The following is a 25761-nucleotide window of genomic DNA, read 5'->3' on the forward strand; positions in this document are numbered from 1 at the left end:
TATGTGTACTGTACCGCAATTGACTCACAACCAGTTCAGGGTGTACCCCACATCTCGGCCCTGCGGGAGGATAAGCGCTTCAAAAAAAATGGATGGTTGGATGAATGAAAAGCACTATTCAAGACAACATTGCGCTGTATTACATCACAAGTGCGGGAAGGGAATTTCTCATTTGTACCCAAGCAATTTCTATGGTCACTTTTCAAATGTCAGAACCTCAAAGACAGTATCCTTTTATAGCAAATATACCCTGAGGTAAAAAAAAAAAAAAAATGAACTCACCACGCCATGTGTATAGAATCAATTCATTCGGCTAATATGTGCTCCTGGAAATAGCAATCCCAACCTCATGAATCGCTAAGGGAATGGTGAGTGTTCGCCGAAGAAATTCCCCAGTGGTTGGTTAGAAAAGAATTCTTTGTGATAAAACTTTATCACTTACCCTGTGAATAACACTGTGACATCCCGAGAAGTACATTATTTTTCCATGAAAAAAGGGGCCATATTATAATTACCGTGATGACTGAAACTATATAAAGAGGTCAAGAATAACGTTTTATTCAACTATTGTTTAACTGTGATGAGGGGTTTGGTAACACGAAAATGCTTACAATATGTCACTGATTTATTACATGTGAAATTTTGGTACACATTTGAGCAAGTATCATGGAAGTTGCCATCTTTGATTTGCTTTCGCCGCCACTAAATTGATGTGGTGGGCCACACCTGTGCTTTATTTTATGGGACAAAGTATATATTGCAATTGCTCATTATTCTTGGTTGCTTATCAAACACCTGTTTGGACCATCCCACAGGGAACCAGGCTAAGTGGGAACAGGAGGGGGTGCCACGACTGGTGATAAAAGGAGCTTTCCGGAATTGCATTCACAAGCAAAAATAGGCCGAGGTTCACGTCTTGGTGAACAACTGCGTGAGAAAGTTCTCGAACAGTTTCAGGATAATGTTCCCCAACGTTTCAAAAACCGACATCAATGTGGAAAGGAAATCACGATTTCGGCTTCGGAACACTTCAGAAAAGCAAATTCAGTAAAGACAGTTCGGCGCTACCTTTGTAAGTGCAACTTAAAATTCGACTATGCACAGCAAAAGCCATTGATCAACAATACCCAGAAATGCCGCCGGCTTCTCTGAGCTCATTGAGGATGGACTCATTGCAAAGTAGACAACCGTTCTTTTGTCTGACGAGTCCACGTGTACAATTAAAATGCATCTTTTCAATGACTTTTAATAGCTTGTTATCCAAGTAAAAAGCCATCGCGGCATCTACAAGTCGTGAAATTCCTTCATCTATTGTAAGCGAACGGAAAAGGAAAATAAAACGGAAAATTTATAACATTCCCCTAATAATCATAAGATCACATTTACTTTTGTTCCTGTGCAGAGAAGAGGTTTTGTTCAAGTCTTTATCAACTCAATTTTGTTTTTCAATCTGCAATGGGATGGTCAAATTTCCTGACGCTCCTGACGCTCGGTGACGTCTCCACCTCGAGGGCGGAACTAAAGTGAGTATATTTTGGTTTCCATCCAGGCGACAGACGGGACTGCACACACACAGTCGGCCGCCGAAGAGGCAGGAAGAAGAATCATGAACCCGCTGTCTATATTCGTGCCTCTTCTCAAACTTTACTACTGTGGACTCAGAGTTCTCATCTATCAGATGTTCAACAGATCTTTTACCCTACCAGGTTGGTTCGGTTATTATTATTTATTTTCAACGGCTCATTTAAAAATTAAAATAGATTGTAGTTTTGATTTGCAGAATATTACACCATAATAGTAGTAAGAATAAATGGTTTTCGTACTATTTTTTGTGCTTCAAACTTTAAAGTAAATGAGAAAAAATTATTTTATTTTGGATTACTGTGATATTTTTTCCCCCGTTGCTGTCTTATGATAAGGCACTCGGTACTTACAGATAGTGTGTAAAAAAAGACTGGCAGAAGTAGAAGTATGATTCACTCTTTTACCTAAACAAGGGAAAAGTTCACTCTCTGAAATCTAATGAGTACAAAATCAAACATTGTTTGTCTGCTATAAATATACATTTATATGACACCTGCTTTGATAACTGACTATCACGAAAAATAAACTTCTCCACACAAAATAGTTTACATTTTATTTGTTAAATTGCTTTTCAGGAAAAAAAAGGCTCAATGTACAGGTAGTTCATTTCATTTTATTTTAAAATATAACACTTAACCTTAAATAACAGGTCAACACATCAATGAAAAAAAATTAAATTAACTGATCATTGAAACATGGAAATTTTAAACGTAATGTGCTTCGTAGGGCTGGGTGAATCACAATGAACTTATTTTACAACAGTATCAATAATAATTTTTTTTAACCTATTTAAAGAAAAACGGATCAATCGATTTAAGATGAAATTAAAAACAAGAACATTGACGACAGATAAATAAATGAATACACAACCACCAAGACGAAAAATACCATTCAAAATATATGGTCGTATCACATTTTTGTGTTCCAAACTTCCTCTCAAGTGCTGGTAATATTGTCACAAACCAAACATCAGACTGTAGCCTCTGCCTTCAGGATGCGGAATGACACGGTTGGGGTTTGCTAGCTTCCTGATTATTAAAAAAAAAAAAACGATTATATTGAGTGCAATTTCCATTGCAACAGATCAGATATCTATCGATATATATTGATAATCAGTTGCTGCCTAACTCTATCCGTATGCATGCGGATATCAGTTTCCTTGCATTTTTTTCTTTGTTACAGTGAGACGTATCCAAACTGTACCACTACAGAATAAAAAAACTGAATTGTGTCATTTGAATGATGCTGTGCAAATCCATCTTTTGGATGAGAACCAAATAAAGGGTTCCTGCGGATCCTTAAAAAAAGTGTTCAAAGACTTTGAATCTAATGACAAGGCCTCAATGGGCATTAAAATGTCTTATATTTTATCATTTACTTATACAGTATATTTTTTGTTCTTCTACTTCTTCCCTTTCAGAATTTTTGTGACTGTAAATTGAGAATTTCTCCATAAAGGTTTTCTTAAATCAATCTTTCAAACTTTTTTTTAAAGAAATAACGTGATAAGTAGAGTTTTATGATTCAAAATGCTGTCAAATCTCAACAACGACAAAAAGATTGCTAGAGGAACCAACAAAACAATAATTTAAGAGAATTGATGCATGTTACTTATACAAATGAGTCACTTTGGACAACACGGGAACATTTTGAACTTGGTTTTAAATGTAATTCCAAATGCTATTTAATAGTCTTAAATTTAATTTTGCCAGGAACAGTTGAATATCACCTTGGACTGATGAGCTGTCAAATGCATCACTGACACAGAGAGACGGAACATTTAACCACTCATTCACACACTGCATCCAGCTAAAGAGAATTCGATTCTTGAAATGGGTTTGTCTTTTACGCAATCAGTCCTAAATAGTTTATTCTTTACACAATCTGATTCTTTGGGAAAGGTCAGACTAGCAAAGTGGCGGAAGGAAAAAAGAAAAAAAAGACCCAAAAATAATGTGGTGTTGAATTAAGATTAAGATTAAGAAAACCTTTATTAGTCTCGCAATGGAGAAATTCCAGATTCACAGCAGCAAAGTTATGAAAGGAAGAAGTAGAACAACAAAAAAATAGGAGCTGCTGGAAAGGCAGCCACTCTCGCGGCTGCGAGTGTTACAAGGGAGGGCATTATGCGCTGGCGATTTAGTGCGCCTAATCTGTACAACAATGCTACTTATTTAAATAGTTGCACGGGGTTAATCTCAAAGCGTGAAAAACAGTTGAAGATTAACTCGCTACGGAACAACTTTCAGTATGAAAGGGAACCATACATGATTTTTATTTTATTTTTTTTACTTGACTTGACACACACAGACATATATTGTTCTATATATATAGATATAGACATAGATAGATCTTTCTTTATATACATACATAGAGAGAGAGAGAGAAATGCACCACATTTCAAACTTCAAACAAAGATACATCGCAAGATTCGGGTCAAGTAGGACACAGTCAAGAAGTTCATATCCTGTGGATTAGTTAGGGTTTTTTTTTTTTTTTGTGAACAGCAGTGCTGCTCTGCAAGAGTTTTAAAGCCTGTGAAATCCTTCCCCCCGCCCCCACTCAAATATCCACACTCTCTTTTATTTGTGGCCCACATCTTCGTTTTGTATTATTCCAGTATGCTGTAGGTCAGGTGTCACCAACATTTTTGAGGGTGAGAGCAACTTCATGTGTACCGATTGTGTGAAGGGCTACCAAATTGATACACGTCTGAAATAACATATTTGTCCAAAATACCTTCAATAATATGAGGATGTGTTATTTTTAATACTTGATGATTTAAATTGTCAGACTTTGATCGTGTTTCGAAATGACTCACAGTACTGCCAATGTTTGCATTTTTAAATCATAATTTCTACTAGCAAATCACAATGTCCAGGCACTGGCGGGCTACTCAAGTGGTCTTCACGGGCTACCTGGTGCCCGCGGGCACCATGTTGGTGACCACTGCTGTAGGTATAGCAGCCAGGGCAATTTGCTTCATAGCACCATTAAAATTGAACAGTGCAGTATTGGTGCCTCAAAACCTTTTTTTTTTCCGGGTAACAACAACGCGTTTCGCAGTATTTTGCTCGCAGCTTATTGGTATGTGTTACAGGAGTCACAGACTGTTATTTGTTCACCATTGTGCAGTTTAGTTGCGTCGTTCGGCTGCAGTGTGTGCCAAGACTCAAGCCTCCTTGGTTTACGAAAATGGCGTGACCTAAATCTCTGTCATTATTACTTCAAATAAGTATGACAATTTTCATCGGCGTTGCCGACACTTCAAACATTCTGTCAACTGAAAAGAGCCTTTTTACATTGTGTTCTCATTTTGTGCCTTCTCTTGTCTTACAGTTCTACAGAAGCAGAATGGAAGGGTGGGCATTGTGACCGGGGGCACCAGAGGAATGGGTTATGAGACCGCAAAACATCTAGCAAGACTTGGCATGCATGTCTTTATTGGTATGCTTCTGTCGAGTCCGTTTGCACTCGGCAGTTTCATCTTTACCTTTGCTTTGAACAGTCAAGTCCCAAATCCCAAATCCTGACATCATATCCCATATAGGCCATCCCAACCTAAAGAATTCTCCATAAAGGTTTTGGTACTAAAAAAAAAAGGCTTTCATTTCCACACTACAGTGCAACACGTGCGCCTTATAACACGGTGCGCCCTATTTTCGGATGGGCGTCGGGTTTTCAGTTCTTCGTCTTTTATTCAAATCCTTCCTATAACGTTCATGCTGTCATTTTCATTCGCATCTAATCACCAGCGGGTGTACGGTATATTTTTTCGTCATAGCGGAACGAGAACGATGTCCTGCTTCCGTGTCCAAAAATCATACGAGATGTAGTCCGACTAGCTTAACGCTGCGGTTAGCTGAGCATTTCTGGCGCGGCGCCTTTCCAATGTTACAATGTGGGACAATATCATTGCGGTCTGTGAGGTAAAGTGTAATGTCAGATTCAATATATGCCAGGAGCAACCCACACAAAAAAAAAAAAGTTGGATAACGGTGGTGTACAATGACTGTTGAACTGTGAAGCGAGCAAGCTAGCATTTAGCATTAGCCAACGTAATGACACAACCACCGCTCACCAGAGTGACGATCAATGTTCACACTTTTTTTTGTTCGTAAGTCAGAGGACATCATCCTCCTTCTGCGCCTCCTTAAACGTGAATCCTTTCCTTAATTTCAAAATGTTGTGTTCAAAAGACACATTTGCACGTTGAACTAGTATCTCCCTCTCCCACGTTAAATGATAGCATTTGTAGAAAGTAGAGGATTTTGTCTTCTGCATATTTTTAAATTTCAGAAATCATATCCGGAAGCAATTACCGGTGAAGTGTCAACGTTGCGTATATTTTGACACGAATAGATACTTTGATGAGTTCTAAATATGAGTAAAGAGCTACGTGACTTCTAATGACCCTCCTGTCATTCGTCCTGGTTTCCAGCCGGCAATGAAAAAGAGGAGGGCCTAGCCGCCGCGAGGACGATTCAGGAAGAATGCACAGAGGGGAAAGGTAATTCTTTTCATCCCTATATCATCAAAAATGTCTTTCAAACTTTCTTTGAAGAAAAGCCAACCTTGCAAAAAAAAAGAAAAAGAGAATGTATATATATTAGATCAGCCACAATATTTTGCTACTGTCGGCGGTCTTAATTTGGACACGATTTGAACTTTTGCCGTACAGTATGTCCATATACTGTATGTGCATCACTTCGGGACCTGTCTGCTACTTTTGTTAATCTCTTTCCAAGATCGTGTTCCACTACTAACTTATCAATAATTTCCAGCGGAGTTTCTCTTTCTGGATTTGACTTCGCTGAATTCAGTCCGGAAATTCGTCGAAACGTTCAAAGGCCGAGGGCTTCCCCTGCATCTTCTGGTGAATAATGGTAGGCGATTTTTGTATCTGTCACTTTTTTTGTTTTTGGGGTTTTTTTTGTGCGTTTTCATTCAGTGGACGGGGGGTCGACTAGTCGGCACCTTCCCATCACAGTTCAGGGTTGGATTCCGGGCTCCGGCCTTCCTGTGCGGAGTTTGCATGTTGTCCCCGTGCCTGTGTGGGTTTTCTGCGGGTACTACGGTTTCCTCCGACATTCCAAAAACATGCGTGGTAGGTTAATTGGACACTCTACATTGTCACGAGGTGCGAGTGTGAATGGTTGTTCGTCTCTGTGTGCCCTGCGATTGCCTGGCAACCGGTTCAGGGTTTCCCCCGCCTACCGCCCGAAGACAGCTGGAATTGGCGTCAGCGCGCCCGCTACCCTAGTGAGGGTAAGCGGATTAGAAAATGGATGGATGTTTTATCTGAGTAGGCTTTTTAATGTTAAAAAAAATATACTACACTTAATTCATTCATTCATCTTCCGAGCCGCTTGATCCTCACTAGGGTCGCGGGGGGTGCTGGAGCCTATCCCAGCCGTCTTCGGGCAGTAGGCGGGGGACGCCCTGAATCGGTTGCCAGCCAATCGCAGGGCACACAGAGACGAACAACCATTCGCACTCACACTCACACCTAGGGACAATTTTGAGTGTTCAATCAGCCTGCCATGCATGTTTTTGGAATGTGGGAGGAAACCGGAGCACCCGGAAAAAACCCACGCAGGCCCGGGGAGAACATGCAAACTCCACACAGGGAGGCCGGAGCTGGAATCGAACCCGGTACCTCTGCACTGTGAAGCCGACGTGCTAAACACTGGGCTACCAGGCCGCCCCTACTACACTTAATTATTTACAAATATTTGTGTCCATGCACAATATCACTTGTTTTATTTTGTTTTTTTGGGGGGGGGGCAAAGTTCTAACAGATAAATGGCATTCCCATTCATGTTAATGAGGAAAGACGATGACATCTTGTACGTGTCACTGCGTGTAGCTGGGACCATGTTGATCCCCGAGATGCAGACGGAAGATGGCTTTGAAGCCCACTTTTCTCTCAACTACCTCGGCCACTTCCTACTAACCAACCTGCTGCTCGATTTGCTGAAGAGATCAGGGAGTCCGGGCTGCTCTTCCCGAATCGTCAACATGTCCTCCGCAACACATTACGCGGGGGTTATACACATGAAGGATCTCAACAGGAGGTAAACGGTTGTTCTGATGTCCTTGTAAAAATGTTAACAACAGTTACAAATATCTCGCCTCTTTTTCTCCCTTGCCAGGCAAAGCTACAGCTCCCACGCTGCCTACGCCCAAAGCAAACTCGCCTTAGTCCTTTTCACTTACTACCTTCAAGAGCAGATGACAGCCCAAGGTTTCCCAGTGATGGTCAACGCAGTAGATCCGGGGATGGTGGACACGGCACTCTACAACAACTTGTGGAGCCTCGCGCAGGCGCTCAAAAAGCCATTTGCAAAGACTTTGTTCAGGGTACGACAGACGTCTGTCTACATCAGGGGTGTCCAAACTTTTTGCCAAGGGGGCCAGATTTTATGTGGTAAAATGTCGGGGGGCCGACCTTGGCTGACATTCTTTACATTGAACAACAATATTGTTCAACAAATTTTAGTAAACCAGTCTGTTTCACATTTCCATTTTTATTTTAATTTCAACAATCCTAAGAATTTCTTTTGGTTCATTTGAAACAGGAATTTGAAATATGACATATCAGTCAATATAAACACGGAGTGATGTCTTGTTAACTCGTGAGTGATGCCCCCTAGTGTCTAAATGCTATTACTCATTTAGTGAATGCTATTACACATTTAGCCACTAGAGGGAAGCAGTACTCTATGAAACATCACTCCCGAGTCTACGAGACCTCAGTCAATGCAACACGTGTTCCATTGCGACCAACCTGCGGGCCAGACGGCACTGATTTTATGACGGGGGCCGAGGGCCGGATGAAATTCGACCGCGGGCCGGACTTTGGACATGTAGACTCTACATGTCAGTCTGTAATTGTGGTTTTAGGTAACAATATGCCCATACACCATGTTATACTCGAAAAATTAGCTTTCGCTTTGTTGATACGACCATTTAAGCGTCTGTTTCTGCCAGTTCCACCTCCACCAACATTCTACCCCCCCCCCCAGACATTGTAGCAAATAAGAAAGTGAAAATAACTACACTCTATGCGATCCTAGCCGTACCAAAGCTAACCTTTCAAAATAATTTGAAATAAACCTTTTGCGTCTTTTCTTTTATTTTCCCTCTCAGACTCCAACAGAGGGTGCGTCTATCATCATGTATGCTGCAACAGCCTCGGAGATGGAAGGAGTGGGTGGCTGCTACCTCTACAACGGCGAAAAGAGACAATCAGCCCGAGACTCCTATGACACTGAGCTTCAAGCGGAGTTGTGGAAAATGAGTTGTCAGCTTACAGGTCTATAGAAGGCCTGATATGCAACATGGTTGCCCATCCAAGACCTACAGATCCACATCAAACTCAAAGCAAGCAAAAGCTAAGGCTAGCAGATATCATGGTTTTTCCAGTGCAAATGAGATTAACATAAAAAGGCTTTTCTCATTTCGATTAGACCAGTGAGTCCACATCACTCTGTTGTGGAAATGATCCTCCATCCATTTTCTGAAACGCTTTATCCTCACTGCTGCTGGCCTATCCTGGCTGACTTTTTGTTCCTCACTGTCAGCAATGTATAGTGACAGGAAGAACAATAAAATGCCCGTCCGCAAGTGTGCAGGAGGTCCAAGAAACCTGTTTTTCCACCCGTTGCCATCGATGTACAGTGAGTGAATTCTGGCTTTGTGTTCAACTAAACAAGTCCAGATTTCTCAAGTGAATTAATGAGTAAATTCATATCTATCTAGCTATCTAGCTATCTCGCTATCCATGTATCTAGCTAGCTAGCTATCTATCATGTGTAAACGATACGATGACCCGTATGTATACATACACATACACACAGTATTTTCTGCCACATTTTTCTTTTATATTCTAATGTAAACTACGTGCCTGCTCTTGGCTCAATTAAAGCTGAGTTGAGTATATCTGCTGCTGTCTCTGTGTTGAACTGGAGCTTACACAGACTTTTGAAGAACCTCAAAAAGAACATAATATAATAACTGTTGAATGAAGACTGATTTCTTTCTTTTTAAATTTTATCTACCTTATTTTCTGTCAAATTATTACTGTATGTTTTATTTTCAATAAACAAACAAACCAACCTCTATAGTGTAATTAAATTTTGAAAGTATTTTTATGTTTGTGTATTTTGAATTTTTAAAGTCCGTTTTTATCAAAATCCCAGAGCATTGGTGTGTTTTTGCCTCCAGAACACAAGGTGGCGGTAAATACTTAATATGAGGCTGTGTTGGACAAAGAAGACGCTCACTAGTTCAAGAAACCAAACCCCGAGGTCGAGCGTGTGAAAACAAATATTTCCAGAACATCGCAAAACGAGCTTAATTTCCCGTTAAAAAAATGGTTGGAAAAATTAAGAACGTGCGGCATAAATTGCATCAGCAAGCTGTGAAGCTGACGTGGCCGCCGGGCTGTGCTTCGTCCAAACGATCGGACGAGCCTTCTGCTTTCCAAATACACCAGCCAAGTCATTCTCAAATGGAAAGTGGCGCTCCTGAAGTTACAGGGAAGATTCAAGTAAGTAGCGAGTAAATAACATCTCCCGGGCTTTGCTTACTCATTCTTATTTCAAAACACGTTTTGTGTTGAATAACATGCTCCTTTTGGTCCGACTGCAGTGGGCTACCAACACACGGTAACCGTGACAGCCAAATAATTCCCCAATTTTCATTGAATCAAAGCACAATAGTACTGCCTTAGATTCAAGGGAACATCGTTTAAAATCCCAGTTGGGGAGTCGGTAGAAGTTTGGGAGATGGTCGGCAGGTACTCATGAGCAAGACAACCGACTCCCCCAATTATAGATATTAAGACAGCAATAAATAAACTAAAACGGTAAGTCTTTTTCATTTAAATTCACATAAAAATATAAAATTAATTAAATACATTTTATTTACATATATATGCGTGTCTGTATCTATCTATCTATATATAATTTTTTTAATTCCTCGTCTCCACTCATCTAGTTTGGGGGTCACTGCCCCGAGTGCTCCGACCACCACAGGCACGACTGTCACCTTTACCTTCCAAACTCTCTCCAGCTCCTCTCTGAGCCCTTGGTATTTCTCGAGTTTCTCGTGTTAGTTCTTTCTGATGTTTCCATCACTTGGGACCGCTACATCCACTACAACGGCTTTCCTCTGCCCTTTATCTCTGATCACAATATCTGGTTGGTTCGCCATTACCATCTTGTCAGTCTGGATCTGGAAGTCATTCTCCACCACCTTCGGAGGTGTTTCCCATTTTGACCTTGTGGTTTCCAGTCCATACTTCGCACAGATGTTTCGGTAGACTATGCCAGCCACCTGGTTATGGCGTTCCATGTAGGCTTTCCCTGCCAGCATCTTACACCCTGCATATCTGCAATATCTTATTGATTTAAACTCATTTTCATTCAATCCCCGTTTTAAATAGCTAATATTTTGATGAAAAAGTATCTTAGATGAACATAGTCGATCGTTTTTGCCAATGAATAATCAATTGCCAAATTAATAACCTCTAATTCTTGTGCTTAATTCTGCAGGCCCAAAACCGAATGTCTTCCCCTGCTGGGATATTTTCAGGTACAGAAATTGCTCCAGAGGCCCTGAGGCAAACGTTAACTTTCAAAGACCCTCCAGTAGCCCCCATACCTGCCAAGATAGGTAGGTTTTGCCAACGTCTTTGTGACATTTTGTACATTATCTTATGCCTTATGTCATATTAAGCAAGCAAGCAAGCCCTTCCCTTTGTGTGTGTGTGTTTTCACGTCTGTGTATGTTTTGAAAGGTAATTCTGAAGTAAAGAAAATCAAGTCCAAAAAAGAAAAGATGAAGGAAAGGAGGGAACGATGGTTAAACAGTAAGTTCATTTCCCATTCACAGCATCAAAATGTTTGTGTCCATGTTCTTTAATTCAGAGAATCAAGTCGGGATCGATTGGTGGCCGGTGCTTTCGACCGTCTTTTGTTACCGATTTGTTGCTTTACTGTTGTATATGTTAGTTGTTCCATGTACAGCACTTTGGATGCAGCGATGGCTGTTTGAAAGTGCTCTAGAAATACTGTTGAGTTGAGTAATCATTATTTATTTATTTATTTTTTAACAGTGCATTGCGTTCTGCATCCTGATTGGCTAAGGGACCGTAAACCAATGTCAACATTGACCGTCCCTCGTCTCAGTACACCTTGCAAAATTTTAGTTGGGAACAAAAACAGGTTTTGATCTTTGGTTTCATTTTATACCATAGCATTGTATATCCATCCATCTTCCGAGCCGCTTGATCCTCACTAGGGTCGCAGAGGGTGCTGGAGCCTATCCCAGCAGTCTTCGGGCAGTAGGCGGGGGACACCCTGAATCGGTTGCCAGCCAATCGCAGGGCACACAGAAACGAACAACCATTCGCAACCACACTCACACCTATTGACAATTTAGAGCGTCCATGCATGGTTTTGGAATGTGGGAGGAAACCGGAGCACCCGGAGAAAACCCACGCAGGCCTGGGGAGAACATGCAAACTCCACACAGGGAGGCCGGAGCTGGAATCGAACCCGGTACCTGTGCACTGTGAAGCCGACGTGCTAACCACTGGCCTACCGGGCCGCCTAATTATAAATCAATCTAATAAAATTCGACTCTAACTGCCGCGATTCATGCTAATATCAAAATAATGTACCGGTACTTTGCCACATAATGGCTTAAAAATAAATAATTAACCATTAATCATATATTAATTAATCATAATTTGTTTGTGCATTTTCTCTCTATTTGAAGCAATGTCCCGTTTTTGAGTATTCAAGGGACAGAAATGTAACAAATATTTTAAATCTGATTAATTAAAAAAAAGACAACAGATGACTCAAAAATCGGTATTTATAGCTGTAACATTGAAAATTTTACACGGAATCCACATGATTATTATTATGATTGGTATCGGCCAGTCACCCTTATGGATGATCGGTATCGGCACCTTAAAACCCTGATCGGAATGTACAGAAAATCAAATAAGCCTTCAGGTCCCAAAACTATTCATGAAAGATTCCTCGTTTGTCACAATCATAGTTTGCTGAAGTGGCCGTCGTTTGTGCGACTTCATTGAAGTCTGTCTGTGATAAGTTGTATCAATATAAATTGACAAGACCCCAGCCCTCAAAAAAAAGCTGCATTAAATGATATTAAATGATAAATGATATCAACAGGCACAATCATGTCTATCATTCATAAATAGAACGAAAACCGTTGAGTGGTTATGTATATTTGTCAGTCGACCGTAAAAATGCTTTGGAAAAAATAACCAAAGCATACTGCTTGTCGGAAACGGGCTTGACCTGCTTACTGACTGCGTTTGGGTTTCCTCCACAGAGATAAGCGTCATCAAGCTGACAAAGGAGCGTCAAGCGGCGCAGGCCCGGCGGCAGGCCACTCCGGTCGTGGGAGACATGAGCGTGCTCGCGGAAGCCCTGCCCGAGCTGTCGGAGCTCATCGCTCCTGCTGGTACAGCCCGCACGGGCCTTCCAACTCGGCGGAAAAGCACCGTGTAAGTTGACCTGAAATTTTTGTGCGGTCCTGTATAGTTTTAGGAGACCAGGCGATACAACAAGTCAAGTCAAGTCAACAGTGCTGTACATGGAGCGATTTAACATACACAATAAACAGTAAGACGAATCGGTAATAAAGGCGGTAGAAAGCACCAAGCAGTAAAATCAAGAACAAATCTAAGTCATGCTGAGTCGAACGCCAAAGAATACAAGAATACAAGTGAACTGTATCTGCTTGTTGTTTTTTTTTACGCCTCTGCCCCCCGCCCCCCAACCGCCTCCTCCTCCTCCCCAGGCCAGTCAAGAAGTGTGCAGTAACCGATTTCAGTCAGATGAGGCCCCTGCAGAAACGCAAACTCCTGTAAGATACTTTTTTTGTTTTATGTATTGTCATTTCATCCAATGAAAATGTTCTTATTTTTTTGGGGCGGCGTTCTTCCCGACAGGGAGTCAGAAATCAATCGGTTTGGCGAGGCAGTGAAAATCCTCAGCAGCAAAAGGAATCCCCTCAATGATATCTCGGAGCATCTGAGGAAGAGACTCAAGCATTTAGAAGAAGGTTCCACTTAACGTGGGAAAGAAAGACGATGACTTCACCCATTCAAAGCGTAGGTCAGCGTTCCTCTATCATAGAACTCTTGTTGACTTTTTTCTTTTTTAAGATTTGGGCCTACAACACAGACTCAACCGACGACTGCTTTTCACAACAATGTTTTTAGCCGATGACAATAAAAATCTGCTTTCAATGAGTTTTAATGGCTTTCATGTACAGCAGGGGTGTCCAAACTTTTTGCCAAGGGGGCCAGATTTTATGTGGTAAAATGTCGGGGGGGCCGACCTTGGCTGACATTCTTTACATTGAACAACAATATTGTTCAACACATTTTAGTAAGCCAGTCTGTTTCACATTTCCATTTTTATTTTAATTTCAACAATCCTAAGAATTTCTTTTGGTTTATTTGAAACAGGAATTTGAAATATGACATATCAGTCAATATAAACACGGAGTGATGTCTTGTTAACTCGTGAGTGATGCCCTCTAGTGTCTAAATGCTGTTACTCATTTAGTGAATGCTATTACTCATTTAGCCACTAGAGGGAAGCAGTACTCTATGAAACATCACTCACCAGTCTACGGGACCTCAGTCAATGCAACACGTGTTCCATTGCGCCCAACCTGCGGGCCAGACGGCACTGATTTTATGACGGGGGCCGAGGGCCGGATGAAATTCGACCGCGGGCCGGATTTGGCCCGCGGGCCGGACTTTGGACATGACTGATGTACAGGAACACAAATAACGAAAATCCACAAGTCACCGACTCCCGACCCAGTTCTCACTTTCATCTGAGGCGACTGTGACAAGATTTGAGTTGATAAACCCAAACAAAATTCAAGATCACAACATGAGCGTATTATGGGGATTTTATTCAGGATTTGACACTTTGCATATTTTGTTGAGCGGTCGGTCACACTCGGATACAGTGAGTCTGATCATGAATCAAAGTTTGGTGATAAATTGACAGTGCAAAATGCGCGACCGTATGGACTGTAATTCTAACACTTGTGAATGATAAAATCTAGTCCTAAAATAGTTGTGTAACAAAAACAATGCAAATAAGAGATAACAATTGGACGACGCAGGCATTTTTTTTTTGTGTGTGCTATTTGGTCTAACTTTCAAACCTGAAAACTTGATTGTAGGCGTACACTGTGAAATACACAACCGTGCTTGTTTTTTTTTTTTTGTTGCTTTTTTTTCTGGGTCCCCCCCCCCTCACCCAATACCCTCTAGCCATACTTTACCCACCTCCGATCTCGATTACTGGATAACTGTAGCTTTTATTTAACTTTTTTAACAACATTGGCATAGGCAAACTCGATTTCCCTCTCGGCTGGGCAGGTGTTGTTGAATTCCTCTCTCTGATAGGCACAGTTCAAGTAGCGCCAAATGCCCGACATCTCTGCGGGGATCTCAAATCCACGATATTTCTTGGCTACCACCTGGAAAGATGAAAGAAAAACCTTCAAGTAGAAAATCATTGCGGATGATCCATGTGCCATTCGGTAAATTGCGGCGAGAAGCGACGGACCTTCAGGATGTGTAATTTAGGAAGCAGGTTGCAGTCGGCCAGGGTGAGCTCTGGTCCGTCCAGGAAACTCCTGGTGGACTCTGGGACGTCTCCCGGGGCATCGCAGTCAATCTCGGCTGCTAGGGGAGTCCGTAGGAAGTCGTCAAGATGCCGAAGAGACTTCAGCAGTGCTTTCTCTAAGGCTGAAGACACGGGCGGAGAATTAAAAGATTCACTCATTTTTCACCCCCCCCCCCCCCCCCCAAATAACCTCTGTCCTCATTCGGCGCCAGTGCTGTCCTTATAGTTGCTCCTTAACAAGTTCTTACAAATAACCTGTTTGGTTTTTCCACCGGCAAAGAGCCAAGTAGGAGCTACGTCGTAAAGCGGCCAAACGTCACCACTTACGTCGACGTTTACCCAAGAGCACCTGCGCCATGATAATAGTGCGCTGTTGACATCTGCTAGGCAACTTAGCATAGCATCGATTATGACAGGCAGGGACATACCATCAGCAAACACTTTTATCTTTCTTAACTCATTCACTCCCAAAGACGTATTTAAACGTCTTTTCAGACTTGGTCCAGAATTTCTGGTACTGAATGAGTTAATCACTGTAGATGATTATGAGGCTGGCTGCGAGTCGGAGATCGCACGCTAGCTTGGCACATCCACGTTCGGTCGTCCATCTGCGATCGTCATGATAACCCCGCTCCCTGCCCCCTGACATAGTTGGTGCCAGAGTCTGGCCCAGCAAATCATTGGGGTCATCTTAAGCACCAGTTTCAAGAGGTCGAGCCAATTTCGCTGGTGGAAAAAAGAAAGAACTGATGCTAACCTAGGCACTGGCCTGGAAAGTAGCACTAGCACAAACGCGGTGGAAAAGGGCCAACAGTAACTTTGGTGGGCCACATCTGGCCCCTGGGTCTTGAGTTTGACACCGGCACCCAAAAGATTCAGCCCATGTCGCTTCTTTGCATCGTCAGAGGAATCATCAGAGAAGTAAACCAGAGAATGTCGTTACTGACCATCAACGTCATCACAGAAATAAGTATAAGATGGGGGGCGGTAAATTGACGACACAAATTTTCTGCAGTTGTGAAAGTGAGGGTAAATGCTTGTGTATTTGAGTCCTGTGATTGGCTGGTGACCAGTCCGGGTTGTATATACCCTGTCTCTAGCCCAAAGTCAGCCGGGTTCGACTCCAGCAGAAACGCGACTAGAGTGAGGATAAGTGGTTTGGCTGGGACACGGTGAAGTACCGATATTTCGGACACCAGTTGGTCACAAATCCAAACAGGCCCGCGTTTAGCAGGCATGTAAACCACGTTGGATTTGGGATTTAGCTTCATTTAAAAAAAAAAGTACAACAGGTACAGTACATTTTGTATTCTGTAGCTTCACAAGACAAATGGTAGAACCTCTTTGTATCCTACCGTCATTGGTTTCTTTCCTTGGGTTCTTGATATAAGCAGAGAACTTGGCAAAGACATCAATGCCGGCTGTGTTGGCCTCTGGATGTTTCGGTGACAGTCTTGGGTAGCTGGTGATACCAAAACAACTTGTCACAGAATAAAGCCTGACAACTTTAAGGTTTGGGGTCATCCAGACAAATTCAGGTTTTCCATGAAAACATAGCATGTAGTGTACAAAAACCATGACAGGTTAACTGAAGTTATCGATCCATTCATGGACCAAGCCAAACGCCAGTTATCCATCAATCGGTCGTTCTTCCTCTTATCCGTGGTCAGATCACGGGGGCAGGAGCCTAAGCGTGGAAGCCCGGATTTCCCTCTCGCCGGCCACTCAGAGGCCCACTAGACCTTAGCAAGGGAGGCTGAGCAGTTCATCCCCCAGCTACGGTCCGGCTTCTCTGCAGCACTGGAGCGCCGCAGGGGACTGTTCTGGCTCCATTCCTGTTCATCCTCTACACCTCGGACTTCAGCCACGTCACTCCAAACTGCCACCTTCAGAAGTTCTCCAATGACTCTGCGATTGTTGGCCTCATTACAGAAGGGGACGATCGGGAGTACAGGGGACTGACAAAGGACTTTGTGGACTGGTGCCAGCAGAATCTCCTCCAGATCAACCCTAGGAAAACTAAGGAGTTGGTTGTGGATTTCTGCAGGAAAAAGTTCTCACCAGCACCGATGAACATCCAGGGTATGGACATAGAGAGGGTGACCTCCTACAAGTACCTTGGTGTTCTTCTGAACGACAAACTGGACTGGTCTACAAACACGGACACCCTGATTACGAAAGGACCGAGCCGACTCTTCCTACTCAGGAAACTGAGGTCTTTTGGGGTTCAGGGGTGACTCCTTAAGACGTTCTATAACTCGGTGGTGGCCTCGGCCATCCATTATGGCATTGTCTGCTGGTCAGGCAGCATCTCAGCCCGGGACAGAAAGAGACTGGAGCGACTGGTCAGGAAGGCCAGTTCTGTCCTGGGTTGCTCCCTTGACACTCTGGAGGAGGTGGGCAACAGAAGGATGCTAACTAAGCTAAAAGCTATGATGGCCAGTCCCTCCCACCCCCTCCAGCCCGCCCTGATAGCACTTGGTAGCTCCTTCAGCCAGAGACTGTTACACCCGCGCTGCAAGAAGGAGAGATACCGACGCTCGTTCCTACCGACTGCTGTCAGGCTGATGAATAAAAAATAAAAATCATAATAATATCCATCCATCCATCCATCCCCAGTGTGGGACGAATAAAGGATATCTTATCTTATCTTAAAATGGGCGCTGCTACCTGCCAATCTAGAGGCCCAGTCCCCGATGTCCACGAGATACTACAGAACACAACCAAAAGGGTCAACATTCAGAGCCTTGAGGAACTCCGGGCGGATCAGGGGACCCTGCAACCGAGGTGCTTTTTAAACACCTCAGCATCCCCAGACTCTGCTTCCGACGATATCAGTGGAATTTAGGTCTTTGAAGGTTGGTCAACACTGCTTCACAACATCCCAAGTCAAGGTCAGCAGCGCTCGATTCTTATCATTATAATCCACTGTGCTGGTGGCGCACTGCTTCTCCTTCCTGAGCGTAAGACCAGAATATCTTTGAAGCTATCAGGATTGGCGTTCTCCACGGTCTCACCAAACCGTTCGCACGCGCGTCTTTTTGCGACAGCTACGGACAAAGCCACATTCCGCTTCCCCTTTGCTGTCTCTGGAGTCCCACAGGCCAAAAAAGACCCAATAGGACTCGTTCTTCAGCTTGACGGCATCCCCCAAATACCAATTTTTCCGTTCGGCTCCTTGTTAGCAAAGTTGTGCTAAAATATACTCTGAAACTGTGAAAAGTCGTGCGTTCAAAAGTTTAGAGAAGGTCAAATTTAGTTTACCTGTAAAGGTTTTAGTGCATTTTATGTTCATTGTGAGATTTCACCTAAAAGCTCAGTATCTCTTAAGATTTAGTGAGTGGTGTATACATTACCATTTCAAAGGTCTGGAATCCTGTGAGATTTTCAGACAAAACATTTTGTGTTACATTTCAAACAGCAAAGCGGCGTTTCTAAACGAGCATTTCTACTTCCACTTTTAAGTACACAGCGCGAGTACTTTTGCCACTTGGGTTTATTTACAGAGTAGTGCGCTTGTGTTTGTGTACCGCGGCGGGGCCAGTTTCTCCTCTAGGAACTCCTCGATCTTGTTGACATCAATCTTGACCTCTCCGTTGAAGGTCATAAATGGAGGGTTGGTGCCTGGAGCGAGGTCTTGTAAGTCAGCAGGCTTTCTGAAAAGACAATGTAAGCAAATAAAGACAACGTGCCAGACCAGGTCAGAAGTTGGCACATAAAGGAAAAAAAAAAGGTTGGAAAACATTATAAATAAATACTCAGAACGTTAAATAAATGCAGGGGCTCTTTGATTTACTATTATGGCTCTTATGGCGGTAATGTGATCAAATAAAATGTGTATGTACGTTGGAACATGACATTGTCTATCACGAACAAATGCTAACACGTTTGCAAAGTCATAACGACATCCATCAATTTTTTGATCTGCTTTATCCTCACGAGGGTCGAGCGGGGTGCCGGAGCCTATCCCGGCTGTCTTCGGGCAGTCGGTGGGGGACACCCTGAATGGCAGGCTGATTGAACACTCTAAATTGTCCCTAGGTGTGAGTGTGAGTGCGAATGGTTGTTCGTTTCTGTGTGCCCTGCGATTGGCTGGCAACCGATTCAGGGTGTCCCCCGCCGACTGCCCGAAGACAGCTGGGATAGGCTCCAGCACCCCCCGCGACCCTAGTGAGGATCAAGCGGTACGGAAGATGAATGAATGAAAAAGATGAGCCTACACAGCAGTTGTTGAATTGTCTCATTGCATTCTTCGGAAGATGAATGAATGAATGAATGAATGAAAAAAATACATATATATATGCATGCAATACTAAGAGTAACGATTACCTCTTGAGGTCAACGGTGGTGACATTGAAGATGACGCCTTTGAGCCAGAGGATCATAAAAAGTCGCTGAGAAAATGGGCAGTTACCGATGCTCTCCCCATCGCTGCCCGCCTAAACACACACACACACACACACACACGAATGAAGAAATCTGTTCACCGACCGTATAGATGAGCAACAAAAATAATTGATTGTAAATGATTCCTCACAAAGATGGTAAAGGTAGGCGAGGTACAAATATTATTAAACATGTTATTCAGCGGTAGGGAGTAAAGAGTAAAAAATAAAATAGTTGTTGACTGCACATACTCCTTGAGTTTTTCTTTTCCTCGTGACTTTTTACACCACTACATTCGAAAACGGGATGTCTGTACTTTCCACCGTTTTTGCTTAGCTTGTCGAAATAGACTTGTTACTTTTTTTCACCATCTGCAGATGACAACGCACTATTAAAAAAAATGGTCATGTCAATGGAGAAGTACATTTAAAGGAAGACGGGAACAAAAATGGGACAGCAGCAACATGGAGAAACAGACTAGGAGGCATAAATGACAACGGTTCCCAGAAGCAAAATATTCCCCCTCCGTGGCGATATTAGAATTGTTTCAAGGGGGAGTTTGTAGTTTAAAAAAAATACAGCACAGATCAAACGTCTTTCCTCCAAGTCTAGCACAAAGTTCAATTTACTTCCTTTTCGCATTTTCGTCTACGGGCGCGATTAGAAATGAGTGTTTGCGCCGCTGTGGGAGTGAACACAGCCGACTTGAATCTTGGCCCGTTCAAGTGGCTTCCCGTATTGCATTTAAAGTGCAGGTGAGGTGTGCGGTCTCGATGGCGGAAGCATAACGGACTCACTGGAGTCAAAGTCATGTCTCTGTCACACCAAACCGTGTGAATACTTCTTTGGTACTTTTGACTTTTTGTCGCGAGAGAGGAACCGACCCAGTTGGAATTGAAGCGCGCTGCTTCCAGGACTGCCGTGCCCACAACTCTCTGAACACCAAACGACAAGCTAATCAGCTTAGAGAGTGAGAATGCGGAGATTAGCCTCCTAACGCCAGCAGTAGAACATTCCCGCTCTGCAAATAATTGCTCTCAACTTGGTTCGCATGGATAATGTTTGAGACCGACAGAGCACAAGGATTTTGATTTGATCACATTTTAAGAACCAGGTTCAAACATCACCTTGGGTGTGCGAACCATCAGCGGAGTTTGAATTGATTCCATCAGCCAACAGCTTCCTTGACAAAGGCGGTTTTTGTCTCAACGCGAGACAAGCGGCTCTCACACATGGTATTAGCACATTTTTTCAAGGTATTAAACCTTCCGATTGGAAATGCTGTGGAAGTAATAAAGGACAAATAATGTGTTGACTTCCCCTTGAAACAGCTGATCGGGCAAAAACGTCTCTCCATTGTTTGACGGCCCACTTGGAAGACCGTTTCACTACTTTGGCAGATGCCACCGTTTTAAAACCCCAAGAACAGCTGTCCGATCGAGCCGTCGAGGCTCACCGTCAGAGCAATATCGAATTGTAATTCTCTGCACCATTGTAAAGTGCGAGAGAAGCACTTTTTCACTTTAACAACTTGAAAACGGACAAAAGTTTCTGTTTCATTCATTCTCAGGCAGTGACCGTGAGGATATGCGTGCGAATGGTTGACCGTCCCTATTTGTGCCCTGCGACTGACTGGCGACCAATTCAGGGTGTTGTCTGCCTATTGCCCAATATTAGCTGGGATAGGATCCAGCACCCCCTGCAAAGTACAGTAGGAACTTTGAAGTTCAAAACAATCACTGGTAGGTTTTCATTTGATTGGGATTTAGAAAGTAAGAGTATCCAGATCAGTTTGTGTTCACATTGCAAACCGGTTCAAAATGTTTTTTTGTTCAGGACAAGCGGTGTTGCGAATGGATGGCTGGTTTTGATGGGCAATTGCCAACATGTTAAATGTTTTTATTATGTTTCGGGGAGCACAAACAGAAACTTGACTTTGGAGTCAGACAATCCTCCATGAAGCGTCTCCAGTTGGTCCAGAATGCTGCCGCTCGCCTCTTGACTGGTACTCGTAAGAGGGAGCACATCACTCCTACTCTGGCATCCTACACATTTTAGTTTAGTTTTTTTTGTTGAAGATCCTATTATTTGTTTTCAAATCATTAACTGTCCTCGCCCCACTTTACCTCTCTGAGCTCCTCCGCCCCTAGCCCCCTGGCCGGTGCCTCAGATCTGCGGACCAGACATTATTAGAGGTACCGAGGACCAAGTGGAGGCTCAGAGGGGATCGAGCCTTTTGCGTTGCCTCTTCCGATCTCCCGCTGAACGTTCGGCAAGCCCCCAGCTGCCCATCTTTATCACTCATTTTGATTATTTGGCTTTTGACTCGGCATGGTATTTGTTTTTTAGGTTTTCCTGTTTTTGTGCTTTCTACTATCTTATGAATTTCTTGTTTTATTGTCTGTTGTATGAATTATTGTTGCTCCATTGTCCAGCACTTTGTATACAGCGGTGGCTGTGTTAAGAGCGCTCTGGAAATACAGATGGGTTGAGTTGAGTTGTGGCCAAAGCATCACGTTTAAACTTTGAACGTAGAACTTTGCTGAGTGCATTCTAAGGCCATCCCGATAAGAAATCCATGAATAAATAAGACGTTTTACCTTGACGTAAAGTGAGATCTCATCGTCCTGGTCATGTGGTGTTGCCGTTGTGTTGTCCCGCGCGGGAGGCAAAAGACTACCCTCCATTTTTGGGGAAATCATTTCCTGTGGCATCTCTGGCTGCCAGTCCCGAATAGGAACGAACGGCTGTCCGTCCTCCAACAGCACCACCTTCTTTTTCTTCACCCGGTCGTCTTTCTTTTTGGAAAGAACTTCGTCTTTGATGACTGACTTGAGCTCCTTCATCCAAGCGTCCCTCGCGACGAAATTGAAGTTGTCGGTTAAAGATTCTTTGAGGTCTGCTTTTACGGCGTTCTCTCGCTGGGGGCTTTTTTCGGCGGATGCGTCCGGTTCTCCTTGCTTGATTTTAATCCACGCGTTATCCTTTTTCCGAGTGGACAACACTTCCTTCGTTATCGACTGCGTCTCCGAAGAAAGTATCCCGTTCTCCGTGGCTTGTTTCAATTCTTTGACGCTTCCATTTCGATCCAGTTCGAACTCTTCCGTAACGGGTTTCTCATCTTCACGTGCTTCCGGCCTGCTGTCCGTGGCCTCTTTTGTTTCAACCTTCCCCAGCTCTTCAAGTTCTCTGTTAGGACTCGCGTCTGTGTCTTCACTCTCATGATCTAAAACGGTCGCAGTTTCTGCAGTTTCTTCTGGATCGAACCCATCGTGACTTTCGCTGCGTTGTTCGCCGAGAGGCCGGAGGGTCCGATCTCCTGCATGTTCGCATACGTCAACTATGGATTCCTCTGACATGAGCTCCTGTGCTGGCAGTTTTGCTTCTCCCTCTGATGCAACATCCTGCTGTGTAGCATCTTGGCGGGCGATGAAATGTATGTCCTCAACTCGATTGTCAAACGCAACGTTGTCATCCAGCTCTTCTTTCTCCTCTGGGGTTTGGTCATCTCCATCTACTTCCGTGAAGGCAGTATTTTCTTTTTGCTCCTTTATTTCCGATGTCCCAAATCCGTCAACACTAACGTCCTCCTCCGGTTGATCTGGTAGGTCTTCAGTTTCCAGACTTGGTTTCGTTTCTTCGTCTGAAGTAGACATTGTGACCGTCACCAACTCCTGCGTCTTCATATTCACGACCTCCCGCTGTAAGATTGTATTGTCCAAGTCCTGTTTGGTTGAGCTGTTTGTTTTGTCGCTTGGGGTAGTTTCACCGTGTTTCACAATGTCGATCAATTGGCCGGTCGGAATGACGGCGGCGGGTTCAGCAGAAGAACACTGAGGTATGACAGTACTTGTATCTGAAGCCTGGCAAGGATCATGGTTACCCTTGAGCGCCATTGCTAGCGCCATTGCTAACTCAATGCCGACATCTTTCACGCGGTCCTCTAAATGGGTGGATGTGCCGGCGGCTTCCGTCTGCCAACCTTCATCAGACCTCTGTGGATTATTAACCGAGGCTGGAACCCTGCGGGGAGCCTCGACATGTTCGTCGTCTTCACCGGTGGTCGACGCGCCTTGCCGGTCCTCATGGGATACTGAAGCCGAGACACCGGTGCTCTGAGCGGCTTCATCTATCGTCACTGCGCCTTCGAGGGACTCTTGTGAATTTGTAGCCGCGGCTTGATCGCTCCGAGCGGCCTCGTTCGTAGACTCTGGATTTTCATCATGGGAATCCTGCGTCGTGGTAAGCGCGGCTTGGATACCGTGAGCAGCTTCCTCCGGGCTCGGTGTTATCAGGTGTTGTTCTTCCTGCGTCACATCGCCGCCCGTTTCCTGTATCTCATGAGCGTTTTGGTCTGCACTTGCGGCATTTTCATCTTGGTCATCATCCGGTGTTGTGCGGTGACTCGCCAGACCGTCGCTCACCGTGTTGATGTCACGTGATCTTTGCTGCTCTCCTTGTGATTGGCTCTCGATCCCAATCGGTTCCTCTCGCTCTCCGTGCTCTTCATTTTTGTGACTGCCATTTCCGTCTTTGTCCATTGTTGAAAGATAAACCGGAACTTCTGCTTCTATGTTTGTTTGGTCAGACCTTTCCTCGTGCCAGATGATCTCTTTGCTCCCGATGGGTTCCTCCCATATTCCGTTTTCCTTATTTTCTTCCTCGTGTCGCCCATTCTCGGCTTCAACCATTCTTGGAATGTGACACAGGTTTTGGATTCTGATGAACTGGTCTTCATGCTGGATTTTAGTCTCTTTCTCAATCTCTTCCTCTTGTCTTTCATCTTCACTCACATGATGTTTGCTTTCCTCAACTAAAGCAGTTGAAAAGTCATTTTGGGTGTCAGCGGTCTCTGTGTCACTTGAGCCTTCTTGTTCCTGGATAATCCCCCCGGTTGCCGATTCCTCCCAATCGACATGCTCCGTTTCACTTTGCAAAATCGGAATGCTGTCACCGGTCTCGACGTAACTCTCGATTGCTGTCTGGGCTTCTTCTACATCTTCCACTGGTAGCTCTGTACTTTCAACGCTGTTCGAATGCTGGGCGTTTTGGTCTGTTTTATTACCTTCCTCGTCGTTGTTGTCATCTTCAAGTTGCATCGCTGCTGCTGAGATGCGGCACAAATTCCAAGCCACTGTTGGCATTGCCTCCTCTTTGAAGCCGCTCGCTTTTTTCGTCTGTCCGGCCGTTAAATCGGGCCGTTCATCTTCTCCTGCCACTCCACACTCCTCCCGTCTCTCCCGCACTTCCTCTTCTTCCCCTGTCGTTTCGTTTGGTACCGGGGCCGTTGAGAGAATTCCCATTTCTTCATGTTCACCTGGATCTGCGCTTTCTTTGTCAGATCGTGCATCTGTTGCCTCGGCCATTAACAAAATGTCCTCCCCGACCTCTTCAGCAAGTTCGACCTCTTCGTTTTCTTCTTGTCCGTCACCATCGTTTTCTCCTCTTTGGTTGGTTGCATCTGAAGAAAAAGTGACGGGGCTGTGGACCAAAGTGGAGTTTGATAGGTCCGGATTTGGCCAGACGTCTGACTGAGCCATCGGAAAAGTACAAAGGGCTGAATGGCCGACTTCTTGCAATGTAGTTCTGTCGAAGGTGTTCAGAATTCCAGAGGGGAAAAAATCGGATTGCAAAAATACAAAAAACAATTTTCAGTTTACAAGTTCATCGAAATACTGAGCATCCGAGTGATCCTAAAATGAATACAATTTTCCAGATTTAAAATGACAAAATGCAAAACTAAGATGTAGCTCAAATTAAATGAAAAATGTATCAAACTAAAATTAGAGTTCCAAATGCTAAGTAAAAGCTTGATTTAAGGTACCTTCCAAGCCAGGTGTGATAAGGTTCTGGTCAATCCAGAGTTTCAAGGTGCAATACAAAATACCTTTTGGACGACAAGTCAGTGTTTAAAAACTCCAAATAATGAGACCTCCGCTAATATTTAGGCATTGAAATTCAGGAGCAGTGGTCAAGTCTTTCCTTGTTGAAAAGTGGACTGCACCTTAAGTACAGTTAGACATGGACAAACACAAACAGACCTCTCTCTCTCTCTCTCTCTCTCTCTCTCTCTCTCTCTCTCTCTCTC

The 25761-nt window shown here is 43.7% G+C and overlaps 3 protein-coding genes across 6 annotated transcripts; 2 read left to right on the top strand and 1 right to left on the bottom strand.

Annotated features, from left to right (window-relative positions):
- The first annotated feature begins 1549 nt into the window (after window positions 1-1549).
- On the top strand, window positions 1550-8980 carry dhrsx (dehydrogenase/reductase (SDR family) X-linked). Its single transcript, XM_052059294.1, has 7 exons — window positions 1550-1706; window positions 4924-5031; window positions 6026-6094; window positions 6369-6470; window positions 7454-7661; window positions 7740-7947; window positions 8737-8980. The coding sequence occupies exons 1-7, from the start codon at window positions 1607-1609 to the stop codon at window positions 8908-8910; spliced, it is 969 nt and encodes a 322-aa protein (XP_051915254.1). The 5' UTR covers window positions 1550-1606; the 3' UTR covers window positions 8911-8980.
- Window positions 8981-9839: 859 nt separating this feature from the next.
- slx9 (SLX9 ribosome biogenesis factor) lies at window positions 9840-13885 on the top strand. 2 transcript variants are annotated; one of them, XM_052059315.1, is made up of 6 exons: window positions 9841-10138; window positions 11145-11265; window positions 11390-11461; window positions 12961-13135; window positions 13432-13497; window positions 13583-13885. In XM_052059315.1, exons 1-6 carry the CDS (start codon window positions 9962-9964, stop codon window positions 13704-13706), a joined length of 735 nt encoding a protein of 244 aa, XP_051915275.1. In that variant the 5' UTR covers window positions 9841-9961; the 3' UTR covers window positions 13707-13885. The 2 variants fall into 2 exon arrangements, with proteins under 2 accessions (XP_051915276.1, XP_051915275.1); XM_052059316.1 differs by lacking the exon at window positions 11390-11461 and having other exon boundaries at window positions 9840-10138.
- A 1020-nt stretch (window positions 13886-14905) lies between these two features.
- LOC127596510 (uncharacterized) lies at window positions 14906-25724 on the bottom strand. 3 transcript variants are annotated; one of them, XM_052059164.1, is made up of 7 exons: window positions 25498-25724; window positions 22274-25259; window positions 19617-19726; window positions 18818-18943; window positions 16643-16749; window positions 15228-15409; window positions 14906-15138 (listed from the first exon to the last, which is right to left on the bottom strand). In XM_052059164.1, exons 2-7 carry the CDS (start codon window positions 25211-25213, stop codon window positions 14977-14979), a joined length of 3627 nt encoding a protein of 1208 aa, XP_051915124.1. In that variant the 5' UTR covers window positions 25214-25259; window positions 25498-25724; the 3' UTR covers window positions 14906-14976. The 3 variants fall into 3 exon arrangements, with proteins under 3 accessions (XP_051915124.1, XP_051915126.1, XP_051915125.1); XM_052059166.1 differs by having other exon boundaries at window positions 22274-25366; XM_052059165.1 differs by lacking the exon at window positions 25498-25724 and having other exon boundaries at window positions 22274-25449.
- Between the last annotated feature and the right edge of the window lie 37 nt (window positions 25725-25761).

The sequence above is a fragment of the Hippocampus zosterae genome, chromosome 2 (genome assembly GCF_025434085.1).
Source record: "Hippocampus zosterae strain Florida chromosome 2, ASM2543408v3, whole genome shotgun sequence".
Classification (NCBI taxonomy): domain Eukaryota; kingdom Metazoa; phylum Chordata; class Actinopteri; order Syngnathiformes; family Syngnathidae; genus Hippocampus; species Hippocampus zosterae.

Excerpts from the sequence above, each read along its gene's own strand:
- dhrsx (XM_052059294.1), top strand. The coding sequence starts at position 1,607 with ATGAACCCGCTGTCTATATTCGTGCCTCTTCTCAAACTTTACTACTGT. Across the intron at positions 6,471-7,453 it reads GCATCTTCTGGTGAATAATG|CTGGGACCATGTTGATCCCC; the intron begins GTAGGCGATTTT and ends CACTGCGTGTAG. Across the intron at positions 7,662-7,739 it reads ATGAAGGATCTCAACAGGAG|GCAAAGCTACAGCTCCCACG; the intron begins GTAAACGGTTGT and ends CTCCCTTGCCAG.
- slx9 (XM_052059315.1), top strand. The coding sequence starts at position 9,962 with ATGGTTGGAAAAATTAAGAACGTGCGGCATAAATTGCATCAGCAAGCT. Across the intron at positions 10,139-11,144 it reads AAGTTACAGGGAAGATTCAA|GCCCAAAACCGAATGTCTTC; the intron begins GTAAGTAGCGAG and ends TTAATTCTGCAG. Across the intron at positions 13,136-13,431 it reads ACTCGGCGGAAAAGCACCGT|GCCAGTCAAGAAGTGTGCAG; the intron begins GTAAGTTGACCT and ends CCTCCTCCCCAG.
- LOC127596510 (XM_052059164.1), bottom strand. The coding sequence starts at position 25,213 with ATGGCTCAGTCAGACGTCTGGCCAAATCCGGACCTATCAAACTCCACT. Across the intron at positions 19,727-22,273 it reads AGATCTCACTTTACGTCAAG|GCGGGCAGCGATGGGGAGAG; the intron begins GTAAAACGTCTT and ends GTGTGTGTTTAG. Across the intron at positions 15,410-16,642 it reads AAGGAAAGAAACCAATGACG|CCTTAGAGAAAGCACTGCTG; the intron begins GTAGGATACAAA and ends CCGTGTCTTCAG.